Source organism: Mobula birostris, chromosome 12 (assembly GCF_030028105.1).
Source record: "Mobula birostris isolate sMobBir1 chromosome 12, sMobBir1.hap1, whole genome shotgun sequence".
Lineage (NCBI taxonomy): Eukaryota > Metazoa > Chordata > Chondrichthyes > Myliobatiformes > Myliobatidae > Mobula > Mobula birostris.
Genome location: NC_092381.1, coordinates 40,741,520 through 40,755,965, shown reverse-complemented (window position 1 = coordinate 40,755,965; position 14,446 = coordinate 40,741,520). Strand labels below are relative to the sequence as shown.

The 14,446-nt window shown below is 38.6% G+C and overlaps 1 protein-coding gene across 1 annotated transcript in view; it reads left to right on the top strand.

Annotated features, from left to right (window-relative positions):
• Nucleotides 1-14,446, top strand: part of dmap1 (DNA methyltransferase 1 associated protein 1) — a 112,224-nt gene that overhangs the window by 46,175 nt on the left and 51,603 nt on the right. Inside the window, exon 4 of the mRNA XM_072273656.1 lies at nucleotides 5,456-5,547. Coding sequence (XP_072129757.1) covers nucleotides 5,456-5,547 — 92 coding nt within the window. The remainder of the gene's footprint in view (nucleotides 1-5,455; nucleotides 5,548-14,446) is intronic.

Sequence of the window (14,446 nt, the reverse complement as noted above, 5' to 3'; positions counted from 1 at the left end):
CCTTGGCATACACATCACTGAGGATCTCACGTGGTCTATACATACTGGCTGTGTGGTGAAAAAGACAGAACATCGCCTCTTTCACCTCAGACAGTTGAAGTTTGGTATTAGCCCCCATATCCTACGAACTTTCTACGGAGCACAATTGAGAGCATCCTGACTTGTTGCATCACTGCTTGGTATGGGAACTGTACTTCCCTTAATTGCAGGACTCTGCAGAGAGTGGTGCAGATAGCCCAGCGCATCTGTGGATGTGAACTTCCCACTACTCAGGTCATTTACAAAGACAGGTGTGTAAACAGGGCCCGAAGGATCACTGGGGACCTGAGTCACCCCAACCACAAATTGTTTCAGCTGCTACCATCCGGGAAATGATACTGTAGCATAAAAGCGAGGACCAACAAGCTCTGGGACAGCTTCTTCCACTGGGCCATCAGACTGATTAATTCATGCTGACACAACTGTATTTCTGAAATATTGTTGTACATACTATTTATTATAAATTGCACATTGCATATTTAGACAGACGTAATGTAAAGTATTTACTCATGTATATGAAGGATGTAAGTAATAAAGTCAGTTCAATTCAATTCAATCAAAAGACCATAGGTTATGATTGCAGGGCATTGTTCGGTTATGCTTGGATTGTTTATAATATTCCTGGAATTCCAGGTCCTAAACATATTGGAAGTATAAGATATTCTTGGATTACTTTTAATGTTGGGGTGTTGTTGCATAGTAGCTATCACTAGGACTTGATAGAGCCAAGGTAATTGGTCCTGTGGCAAAGGAGACCAGGACAGTTAGAGGTCAGACAGTGTTGCATGGGTATTGACACTTAGACATTGTGCTTATTTGCTCAATAATGCAGGGCTTCTCAACCTTGGGTCCATGGTTCTGTCGGTTAATGGTTGGGGTCCATGGCATAAAAAAGGTTGGGAACCCCTGCTCTAATGGAATATCAAAGTCATGTAAAATCTTGTTTTTTGCAAAATTCTTGTGCATGTTTGGGAAACATCAGTGAATAATTATTCACTCCCAGTTCTTAGATTATTAGTGCCATTTATCAATCTCTGATAATTAGTCTGACTCAGGTCAGTTCATTCGACATGGATTTACAATTAAAAGTATGTTGTAGCTAACCAATGTTAAATCCACACAGCCATCAAAAAAGTAATGAAATATTTCTTTAATTGAAACTAAGTAACTCTCAATGTAATTGGAAGAATATTTTTAAATATTTTAGGGTGAAAATAAAGTAAAATCAAAAGTACCTTTTTTCTTTCTTAATCTTTTTATTAGTTTTCAATTTCATAAACATAATAACAATAGTGATACAAAGAGATTGGAATTACATTATTGGTAATAAACATATACAAGAGAAACTACAAATTGTACAAGTGTAATAGACTTTGAAATTCATAATATAATTAATCATGAAGAGAAAAGAAATAAAAAAAAGGATATCACAAAGAAAAACCCCAAAAAACAAAAACAAAACTTTAAAAAAAGCTAAATTACTAAACCCCCCCAAAAAAACCCAAACAGAACAAAACAGGGCTGAACCAATATATTAGATGGAATACGTTCATTAATGTCGTCAACTCCGCTCCTCTATTCATATATTCTAATTTAATAAAAAGGATTCAGAAAAGGTCAAATTACATCATGTGAAAATGTTGAATAAATGGCTTCCAAGTCTCCTCAAATTTAACCGAAGGATCAAAAATGACACTTCTGACTTTTTTCTAAATTTAAACATGATATAGTTTGGGAAAACCATTGAAATGTAGTAGGGGGATTGGTCTCTTTCCAATTCAATAAAATGGATCTTTTGGCCATTAATGTAACAAATGCGATTATCCGACAAGCTGAAGAGGATAAAGCGCTATGTTCCATCATTGGCAAACCAAAAATAGGATGGGGTTGTAAATCAAAGCGCTAAACTGTTGAAATGATATCAAAGATATCTTTCTAAAATTTTTCCAAAAGAGTGCAGGACCAGAACATATGAATCAAAGAAGCCACCTCAGAGTGACATGTATCACAAATAGGATTTGGAAAGGAGTAAAAACGAGCTAGTTTATCTTTAGGTATGTGGGCCCTATGTACTACCTTAAATTGTATCAGCATATGTTTAGCACATATTAGATTATGAGAACACTCACTCCTCGTTTATTGTCATTTAGAAATGCATGCATGCATTAAGAAATGATACAATGTTCCTTCAGCGTGATATCACAGAAAAACAGGACAAACCAAAGACTAACACTGACAGAACCACATAATTATAACATATAGTTACAGCAGTGCAAAACAATACCATAATTTGATGAAGAGCAGACCATGGGCACGGTAAAAAAAAAAATCTCTAAGTCCCGGTCGACTCCCGAGTCCCTGATAGCAGGCGGCAAAAGGGAGAAACTCCCTGCCATAAACCTCGAGGCACCGACAACTGCCGATGCGTTGGAAGCACCCGACAACAGCTGACACTGAGTCCATCCATCCAAAAACTTCGAGCCTCCAACCAGCCCCTCCGATACAGCCTCCCGAGTGCCATCCTCTGCCGAGCGCCTTCTACCTCGCCCTGGCCGCCGAAACAAGCAAAGCCAAGGATTCAGGGCCTTCTCCAGAGATTCCGGACCACACAGTAGCAGCAGCAGTGAAGTGGACATTTCAGAAGTTTCTCCAGTTGTTCCTCCGTACTCTCATGTCTGTCTCCATCAAATCAGAATTGTGCACGGTACCCTAGTTGACAGATTACAGATATCATTCACCGGAGTGGCCGTGGACGCTGCATCGCACCACCATCTTCTCCTCCTCCAACATATAGAGGAAGAGCTAACTAATTGAAAAATTTTCTCCCATTTCTGTATAGGTAAGTGAAGTTGAAGTTCCCTTTCCCATTCATTTTTTATTTTATCAGATATATCTGGCTGTATTTTCATAATTATATCATAAATAGTTGCTATTAATCCCTTCTGATAAGGATTTAAACCTAAAATTTTTTCCATGATATCAGTTGAGTATGAAATCGGAAATGTTGGCAGCATGGTATTTAAAAAGTTTCTTATTTGTAAATATCTTAAAAAAAAAGGGGGATCTGGGCAAGTTATATTTATTAGACAACTGTTCAAAAGACATGAAACAGTTATTCAAAAATAAATCACGAAAACATGTTATACCTTTCATTTTCCATATCAAAAAGGCTTGATCCATAACAGAGGGTTGGAAAAAAAATTAGATATAATAGGGATAATATAAATTTGTTCTAACCAAAAAGTTTACAAAATTGGAACCATATTCGTAACATGTGTTTAATTATTGGTTTAACCATTTGTTTATTCAATTTAGAAAACACAAAGGGGAGTGAAGATCCTAAAATAGAAACTAATGAAAAACCTTGTACAGAATAACTTTCGAGGTTTACCCATTGTGGTCTTGGAATTATATCCCAATCTTGTGTCCAAAATACTAAATATCGGATATTAATTGCCCAGTAATAGAATCTTAAATTCGGTAATGCTAAACCCTCATCTTTCTTGGACTTCTTTAAGTATTATTTACTTAACCTGGGATTTTTATTCTGCCATATGTAAGAGGAAATTTTAAAATCAATAGTATCAAACAAAGGAATAAAAATTGGTACCGATTGAAATAAATATAAAAATTTAGGTAGAATAATCATTTTAATAGCATTGATTCGGCCAATCAGTGATAGAGACAATGGGGACCATTTAGTAAGCAATTGTTTAACCTGACTAATTAACGGTAAAAAATTGAGCTTGAATAAGTCCTTATGCCTCTTAGCAATTTTATCCCCTAAATAAGTAAAATGGTCAGTAATCAATCTAAGTAGTAAACATCTATAAATGGGAGCCTGCATATTTAATGGAAAAAGTTCACTCTTGCTAAGATTCAATTTGTAATCAGAAAAACTACTAAACTGAACAAGCAAAGATAATACTTCCGGAATGAATTTCTCAGGGTTAGAAATATATAATAGTAAATCATCTGCATATGGTGATAATTTATGCATCTCATTCCCACAGGTAATACTAAATATATTAGAGAGTCAGGAATGGCAATAGCTAATGGTTCCAGGGCAATATTGAACAATAATGGACTAAGAGGGCAACCCTGCCTAGTACCACAGAATAACTGAAAAAAGGGAGATCTTTGATTATTAGTAAATACCAAAGCCAAAGGAGTAAGGTATATCAATTTAATCCAAGATATAAATATCAGACTAAAATTGAATTTCTCAAGTGTAGTAAACAAATATGTCCATTCGACTCTATCAAAAGCTTTCTCAGTGTCCAATGAAATTATGTACTCTGGAGTTCTAGGTGAAAAAGTATAAACAATATTCATTAATCTCCTAATATTAAAGAAGGAGTAATGATTTTTAATAAATCCAGTCTGATCAACAGAAATAATTTGAGGCAATACATTCTCCAGTCTCATTGCCAATATTTTAGAAAAAATCTTAGAATCCACATTCAGCAAAGATATAGGCCTGTAAGATGTACACTCGGTAGGATCCTTATCTTTTTTAAGAATTAGGGAAATAGAAACTCGATAAAAAGATTGTGGTAATTTACCTATAGATACTGCATCCTTAAAAATTCTACAAACGTTTTTTACATAACCAAGGAGAAAGTATAGTAGAGAAGGATTTAAAAAATTCTACTGTATAACTGCCTGGACCAGGTGCTTTACCTGAATTTATCGAGGAAATAGCATTCTTTACTACTTCTACCGTAATAGGTACGTCTAGTTTTAAATGTTCATTGGGTGGTAATTTTGGAATATTCAATTTCTTTAAAAATTCATGCATTATAGTGGAATCATCAGGAAATTCTGCTTGGTATATACTTTTTTTATTTGAGGTGGTGAAGGAAGAGATAAACTTCTGCATGCATAAATGTGTGGAAAATGAAAACCAACAAACTGCAGAGGCAGAAGTGTCTGCAGATGTTGGAAACTGAATTTAAAAAAAATACAAAGCAAAATGCTGCAGAAAATAAAACAACTTGTAGAAATGCAGATACTCAGCAGGTGAGGCAGCATCTGTGGAATAGAAGTAAGTATTTGCATTTCAGGTGTTCTGCTGAGTACTTCCAGCATTTTTTGGGGGTTTTTTTTGTGTTGAAAAGTCAGGAGAAGAGTAAGTTAGTAGAATGGACCTTGCCTTTGCACAAAATTGTTGAAAATGATCATTTTAAAGTCCATTATAGATACTAACATACTGAATAAAATGGGCAGCTGGAACTTTACTGCACTTGCACATGAAATAATGTGAATAATTGGTGGTTGTAATTAATATTTATTTATTTCCTACTTTGTGATTAACTTATTTTCTGTACAGTTTTTTTTCCTTTAGCAATCCCCCAGCTGTCACTGCATCCTGTAGTGCTGAAGGTAATTTAGAACAATTTTTTTTTCTGTTTAGAAAAAGTCAAAGAAATCAACAGAAACGCTCACTTTTAAGAGACCAGAGGGAATGCACAGAGAAGTTTATGCTCTCCTATATTCTGACAAAAAGTAAGTAAAAGCAAATGATCTGTAATGGTTTTATCATTGCTCACTTTTTATGGTTATTTAAAGAATGTTGAACTTTAGATTTACAGCAGCCTCCTGTGGCTGAAAAGCAATATTACAGTGCAATCTTATTCCACTGTGCTGGATTCTACTAACAGTTTACGGATCTTTTTGGCTTGGAACATTGGGAAAATCATTCCTTGAAAATTTTTATCAATGCAGATTAGCAGAAGATCACCATCTCATCTTAATGTAGTGGAGTAAATTTTAGATTAGAAATAATGCATAACTGCAATTTGACAGTCAGAAAATGAAAGGTAAAAAATCCTAATTATAGAATTGTATATGTGTTGTAGACTCTTCTTAAACATGCTTAAGAAGATCTATGTAATCAGTCCCATTTACTTTCAACGAAGCTTTATATTTATTCTTTTCAAAAATCATGAAATTATTGGATTCTTTAAAAGCACTATATGTTGCACCACAGCATGCATGTCTGGAGTCTGCTTTGGTGAGTAAGGGAGTTGATAATGCTTCAATTATTTATTTGTTTAATTTAATTTTATATTTAAATTTTCTTAACCCTGCAGTTTGCATTTGCAACTGTAAGCAAGTAATAAAAAGTGGTATATATAGCCTGTCGGTCTTTTGGGTGATTAAATAGTGGCAGCTGATTAACTGCAGTTATTGCGAGCTTACTTGTAACTGGATATACAAATTAATGGGCTTTGCTAAAACACAGAGGGCAATGTCTAAAGAGTGTTGAATTTGGTGAATAAAGGACTATAGTAAAGTAAGTGGAACAGTAGTGTAGGGTGGTACAGCAGCGTTGCGGTTGGTTAGTGCATCACTTTACAGCACCAGTGATTACTTATTGGGGTTCTATTCCCATTGTTTTATACACTTTCCCTGAGATGCGTAGGTTTCCTCTAGGTGCTCTGGTTTCCTCCCACATTCCAAAGATGTACTTGTAGAGTTATTGAGTTGTTGCCATTCTGTGTTCGAGCCGAAAGTGTGCAACACTTGCCTAGCACAATCTTTGCTGATGTCAAATCAAATTGAATTAAGTTTAATTATCCTTCAACCATACAAAAATATAGCCGAATGTAACAGAATTCCAAGACCCTGAGTGATATGTCCCACAGTTAGTGGTATAGTCTCTTGATAATGTACAGACACATGCAATCCAGCCTGTCATCCACCGATTGAACACAAAAGGGCAGCATCAATGGGAGAGACCAGCTCCAAGCCAAGTATGGCTGCCACACTGCACTGTCTCCAGCGTCTCCTCTCCTGGTCAGCAGCATGCAAGCCCGCAACTTGAGGCCTAGTCCTCACTACAACCAGGCTGCACGGCTTCTATGTCATCAGTCGCACCACCAGACAGGGGTAACAGACCTGCGGCAATTTACAGTGTCAATGTCCAAAGAGTCTTGCAATCCCAGGTGAAATGTCAGAGACAAAATCACCCACTGTTATACTGCATGCTGCTTTTGCAGATCAACTTCATTGCCTTAGAGTAGCAAGAAGCAACACTGTCTGCAGCCAGGTCAACTCCTTCCCCGACATCCTGGTCAGCCCCTTCGACAATAGTCCAGCTACTCCGATCAACAAACAGCTCACTGATGGCGTAGCCCTGCATTACCCAAAGTTCTTGCAGTAGAATTGTCTTGTGATCATAAAAAAAGCACCTTTGGTTGGCCCCCAAGAGGCTGCTGTATGCAAGCACCACCATCTTAACAAATAAGACCTGATTTGATTTGACACAAAACAGTACATTTCATTGGATGTTGCACCGTACATGTGACAAAGTTCATCTTTAAAAAAAACATCACTGCAGTTTTATAATTAAAAGATGAAATAAATTATTCTGAATTCTGCTTAGTGAGCTACCTTAAACAGGAACAGAAATGGTTAGTTATCTCAGACTTGTAGAGTGCACAATCTGTGCAAGGCAGAAACTCCAGGCAGTTTCCCATGCCTTAGATAATCTTATTTGCTGGGCATGTCGTCAGTTGGAAAAGCTCAGGTTTGGGTTTTGTTCTTTGAGCAATAGATGGTCCATAGATGGTGCTTTGTAGATAGCAAAATTCAAGAGCTGGTCACCTCACAGCTCAAGAAAGTTGTTAAATGAGTGAATTATGTCTATTCAAAATGTTTTCTCACTTATCTCCTAGTACCAGATAATAGATTGACATTGCAGAAGAGTTGGGGCAGGGTGTAACACCATGCTATGCAATGGCAAGGGGCAATAAATATTCTGCCCTGAAGAAGGGTCTCGGCTCAAAACGTCGACTGTTTATTCATTTCCATAGGTGCTGTCTGATCTGCTGAGTTCCTCCAGCATTTTGTGTGTGTTGCAATAAATATTTGCTCTTTAGTATCAGTGTTCTGTGGAGGATTATACCGTTGCTATTATGTTCAGAAAAAGAAGAAAACCAGATAAATCATCAATCAAGGCATTGAATTTGGAGATGGCAGAGTAATTTGTAGGCCAGATGACCTTGTGACGTTCTTGTCTCAAACATGTGGAGATTGGTATCTAAATTGGCAGAGCTGTCCCACAGATGAATTAAGCAAAAGCCTGTCATTGTCTGTAAGGTACGATAATGCAACACAACTAGGTGTCAGACTCCTCCTTTACAATCCCTCAAAACTGCAATATAGGACCACATTAAGAACACAATGAACAGGAGAAGTAGCCAATCAACTCTTTGTGCCCGCTCAGCCATTCAGGATTGTGCCTGAGGCAAACTGATCTCAATACCATTCTCTTTCCTCATAGCACTTGACTCCTTTGTTGCTGAAGTGTCTGCCACTCGCAACCTTGAATGTAAAATCAAAGTTTATTGCCAAATGCACAAGTACAGATGCAATGAAAATCTTGTAGCTTTATCATTAGCACATGACATCATCGTACAACCAGCATTCGCAAGTAAAACATAAATTACACATTTTCTTTTACAAGATAGAACATAGAACAACAAAAAAGTCAATTTTTGTGCAAAGTAATCCAAGTAATTATAGTTTTGTTAAACTGTACTGATTAGATTTGTGCCGATTGTTTAAGGATAGTAGCTGTTCTTGAATCAACCAGCACAAACCTAGTCACTACAGTTTAACAACCAGTAGTGAGGGACTTCATGCTTCCTACTCAATGGTAGCTGTGAGAAGATAGCATGACTTGGATGGTGGAGATCTTTGAATGGTGCTTTCTTGAGTATAGTGATTCTACCAACATTCCTCTTTGTCTTGGTGCAACTTAATGCCCTCCAGTGCTACGTATCACCAGAAGTAAAAACTTCCAATGTGCCAATCCCCCCTCAGAATTATGTTTCCATAATTAACTGTCATTTTTCTAAACATGGCTCAACCTGCTCAATTTCTCTTTATACTATAACCATTTCATCCTAGAAATCCAGAGAAGCCTCCTCTGCACTTATACCAATAGAGTACTGTACTGTCCTTAAATTTGGAAACAAAACTGTAATCTGTACTCAAACACAAAGAAATCTGCAGATGCTGGAATTTCAAGCAACACACATAAAAGTTGCTGGTGAAAGCAGCAGGCCAGGCAGCATCTCTAGGAAGAGGTATAGTGGGCTTCCTAGATTTTACTAAATCTTGCTAGAGATGCTGCCTGGCCTGCTGCGTTCACCAGCAACTTTTATGCGTGTTGCTTGTAATCAGTACTCCAGGGCTTTCATTAGTTCCCTTTTTAAAAAAAAAATAAATCGCTACTTTTTTATTTCATTATGTTTGCAAAAAAAAAAGGGAAATAGAGGTTTCCCCGCTATCCGAAGCGTTCCTGTGAAACCGTTTGTAAGCGAAAATGGCGTAACACAAAGAAGCAATTACCATGAATTTATATGGAAAAAATTTTTGAGTGTTCCCAGACCCAAAAAATAACCTACCAAATAACACATAAAACCTAAAATAACACTAACATATAGTAAAAGCAGGAATGATATGATAAATACACAGCCTTATATAAAGTAGAAATAATGTATGTACAGTGTAGTTTCACTTAACAGAATCAGGAAGATTTAGCCAAAACTGACTTGTAGAAAAAAATCGGCATGTACACGCATGCACGCACACCTGCCCGCACAAGGCTTCACGGTCATGGTAGTCTTTCTCGGGGTAAACACAAATTTAAAGTGGGCGTCTTTTCTCATAAAAGCGAAAATCCGCTTTCGGTTAGCGAAAACAGGTACTAATGTAGGTCTTCCGTAAAAGCAAAGTGCCTTAAAGCGAACGTTTGTCGGGGGGGGGGGGGGGGCACCTGTATTTATTTAGCCTTCCTGATTACTGGCTGTAGCTGCATGCCAGCACAATGCATTGTGATCCCCTGATACTTTATACAGCAGGATTTTGTTATCTTCATTTAAATATTTTCTGTTCTTTCTAAAGTGGATCACCTCGTCCTTTCCCACAATATGTTTTGCCTGTCAATCTTTTGTTATGCTATCTCTTTACTGTTGCAGCTCCTTGTTTTATTAACAATTTGGTAACTCATCTAATTGTGCAATTTCAGCAAATTTGGCTACAGTACACGCAGTTCCTTCATTTAAGTTAATAAGATGACAAATTGTTGAGATCTGGCATTGATCCCTGCACCCCACTTTTGATCTGAAAATTACCCATTCATCCTGACTTTCTTTCGCTGTTAAGCTTCTCCCCCTCTAACCTTGTGATTGAAGCAATGTCATTATGATTCAGGGGTGCAAAGGGACTTGAGAACACTTGTGCAGGATTCCCTAAAATTGAATGTGCAGTTTGAGTTGGTGATAAAGAAGGCAAATTGAATGTTAACATTAATTTCAGGAGGACTAGAATTTGAAAACAAGGATGTAATGTTGATGCTTTATAAGGCATTGTTCAGACCTTACTTGGAATAGTTTCGGCAGTTTTGGGTCCCTATCTGTGGGAAAAGAATATATTGGCAATGGAGAAGATCCAGAGGAGGTTCTCAAGAATTATTCTGGAAATGAAAGGGTTAAGGTATGAGGAATATTTGATGGCTCTGGGCCTGTACTTGCTAGAGTTTAGTAGGCGGGGGGGGGCGATGGTGGAGGGAATCTCATAGAGTGGATGTGGAGAGGATGTTTCCTATAGTTGGGTTATCGAGGGCACAGCCTCAGATTGAAGGGATGGCAGCTCACATTTGTTAGCAAAGTGATGGAAGGTTCTACCAACCATGTTACTAAGTTTACCCAGCAGTAACTTGATGCCTAATTTGAGTTTTGCTAAGAGGCCTGTGCTTCAGACTTCTTGCCTCCTTGCTCTGAACCTGGAACAAAAGAACTGAACTCTGGGGTGAATAAGAATTACTACAGTTGACATCAAGTTGGTAGTTAACTGATTGTGGGTAGCATTCAGGTTCATTTACTTATCACATGTACATCAAACCATACAGTGAAATGCGTAATTTGTGTTAACAATCAACACATCCTAAAGGTTTTGCTTGGGGCGGCTTGCAAGTGTCACCACACACTCTGGCACCAACATAGCACGCCCACAATGTTCAGTCACAACAACAACACAACAACAGCGAAGCAAGCCTCCTTTCTCCCTCCCACCCACTTGCCTATCCATTCACACACACAGACAGGTCTCCAACCCAAGGACAGGATGCCATTGTATCTCCAACATCCAGTCCCTGGCCTGGACTCTCAGACTCGCAGTCATTGGGCCTCTCGCTTCCAAACCCACTGACGCAGGGGCTTTGATTATTGTGCCGCAACTTCTGGATTTGCTGAATTCATTCTTCTACCTTCGGGTTTCAGCCTTCGATATTGATCCCAGGATTTGCTGTCACAGAATTTTGAACTCCTGGCCTTAAACTCTGGACCTTCACGAGCTTCTGACTTTGGAATTTGCTGATCTGGGGGTCATCCCTGGCCCAAACTCATAAACTTGCAGATCTCAGGCCTCTAACTTCTGGACATGCCAATATTGGGCCTCAACTCTGTCTTTGACCTTTAGGCTTCAACCCTCTGTTAACTCCAGGACTTGCTGATCACGGGACTCCGAACTCTGGACTCATGTAGACCTCCAACCCAGGAATGTGCCTACCAGGTGGTGTCACCGGCCCTCATGCCTCTAATGGTTAGAATCACTCCACTTACAAAGGTAGATGATGTTGTTGCAAGACATCAATCATCCTTGTCCCACTGAACTACTGCAGGAGTTCCTGAAGACTTGAGACCTAACGTCCTCCCCCACCCCCACCAGCTCATTTATCAATAACCGTCCTTCCGTGAGTCCGGAAGTAAGGTTGCTTAGTTGGGAATGTTTACTGATATATGTACATTATTTATTTTCTTGCAGCACTTCAGCAAATGAACCAGTTCATTCCTGAATGCAGCAAGGTTTAGTCATCATATGGATATGGACTGATAGGTGTCAAGTAACGTTTGCACTGTATTTGATACTATTACCATTGTGAAGCTCCCCCCCACCCCCAACCCACTATGATCACATCACAGGCAACTGGAAATTCAAATGGATCAACATCGTAAATACATGTCCCCCGCTTTTCGAACGTTCGTTTTACGAAACCTTGCTGTTACGAAAGACCTACATTAGTTACCTGTTTTCGCTAACGAAGTGTTTTCACTGTTTTGAAAAAAGGCAGCGCACGCCCCGAGCAGCCAAGCTCCTCCCCTGGATTGCTTAAACATGTGCCTGTGAGTAGCCATTAGCAAGATGAGTTCTAAGGTATCAGAAAAGCCTAAAAGAGCTTGTAAGGGTGTTACACTTAGTGTAAAACTACTCATAATTAAGTGTTTCGATCGTGGTGAACGAAGTAAGGACAAAGTGAGTTTGGCTTGTGGAAGTTGACGAAGATGATGTTGAAGAGGTTTTGGCATCCCATGACCAAGGACTGATAGATGAAGAGCTGATGCAATTGGAAGAGGAAAGGATAACAATCGAAAACTGATGCAGTAGTGAACGGACCAAAAGTGAAGTCGTCCAGGAACTGAACATGAAGCAACTGTGTGAGATTTTCGCTGCAATTGACAACAATGATTGCAGAAAAGTACGACTTTAATTTTGAAAGGGTACGTAGGTTTAGGGTATATTTGCAGGATGGTTTGAGTGCTTACAAAGAACTGTGTGATAGAAAAATGTGCGAGGCTAAGCAGTCAAGCATACTGTCGTTTTTCAAGCCTTCCACAGCAGAAGACAAACCTCAACCTTCGACATCGAGGCAGGCAGACATAGAAGAAGATGACTTGCCTGCCCTGATGGAAACAGACAACGATGAGATGACACCCCTGTGTCCCACCACCCCAACCCCCGGGCCGCGGACCGATACATTGCCGCGGAGAATGCAGCGGTAGCCGGGATGCACCCAGCACATCTTTAAGAAAAAAGCCGAAATAAACAAGCTAATTAATTAGGTGTCGCCTGGCACGTAAATGTTGGCCCAGATCAGAGGCGATTGCCGATTGTGTAACACACCATCATCAGTGTGCTCGACGCTGTCTTCCCAATTCCAGTAAGCGATACTACACTGTACATACATTATTTCTATTTTATATATGCTGTGTATTTTTATGCGTTATTTGGTATGACTTGGTAGCTTCATAGCTTAAAGGTTACTGGAGAGAGTGTTTCTGCCGAGAGCGCTTGCGCGAGATTTTCACTACAGAGAACAGAGCGGCAATGATTGTAGAAAAGTATTTCTACTTTATATAGGCTGTGTACTTATCATATCATTCCTGCTTTTACTATATGTTACTGTTATTTTGGTTTTATGTGTTATTTGGCTTGATTTGGTAGGTTATTTTCGGGTCTGCGAACGCTCACAAATTTTTCCCATATAAATAAATGGCAATTGCCTCTTTGCTTTACAACATTCCGGCTTATGAACCATTTCATATGAACGCTGTACCTTTGGATGGTGGGGGAAACCTGTATAAGAGCAAGTCAGAAGCCAGATAATCCTGCAGTGAGAGACTCTCAATGAAGCATTTCTGCTCTCTCTAAGTCACAAATCAGAAAAGTGATGAATAATAATTCTTGCCTGGATGAGTTAGATTTCAAGAAGTTTAACATCGTCCAAGACAAAGTAATCTGATCTCATTATCCTAAATGTTTATTCCCTCAATCACTATCAGAAAATGTCTGCTGTATATTGCCTACAGAATGTTACATGGTCTAACAATGCCTTACAAACCTATGACCACTACCAAGAAGGATCAGGGTGGAAGGTACAACATGCAGGTTTCTTTCTAAGTTGAATGGTTTGGAAATGCATCTTAATTTCTTCATTATTACCTTCATTATTACCATTATTTTTAAACTCTCACCTTAGCGGTACCATGGTGATACTTTCACCAGAAAGTTTGTAGCAGTTCAAGAAGGTGGCTCACGGAGAGTTTGGCATGAGCAATAAATGCTAGCTTTGCCATTGATGTCCGGATTGTGAAAAATGAATTAAATAAAAATAAGTTGCAAATGTAACTTGTATAGTGGCCACAAGATGGTGATACATATTCAGCTGTTCCCCTCATGAAGCATTTGAAAGAATTTCATCCACTTAGTTTGGTTTGTTGTGCATTTATGATTTTCAGTCTGGCAGTTTTTGCAATAATTTATTACGGACTCTCTGTGGTGAGATTATGAGATGTTGGTCCAGAACTTGTGGCAAGTGGTAAATCATTTGTGCTCATTGCTGACCACCAGACAGAATTAAAATTTGTTGTATGTAATTTCTCCAGTAGAAATTTCAGTTCAGAAATTCTTTAAGTTTCCATTCTCTTGGGGAAATCAATGATGCCGCCTTTGAAAGGTAAATTACATGGCTGCAACAAAATCTGCCATCATTAAGGCTGGCAGCTTTAAGCATTTAGTCAGGACTGTTGTCAGTCAGTGATAACTAGAATTTCAT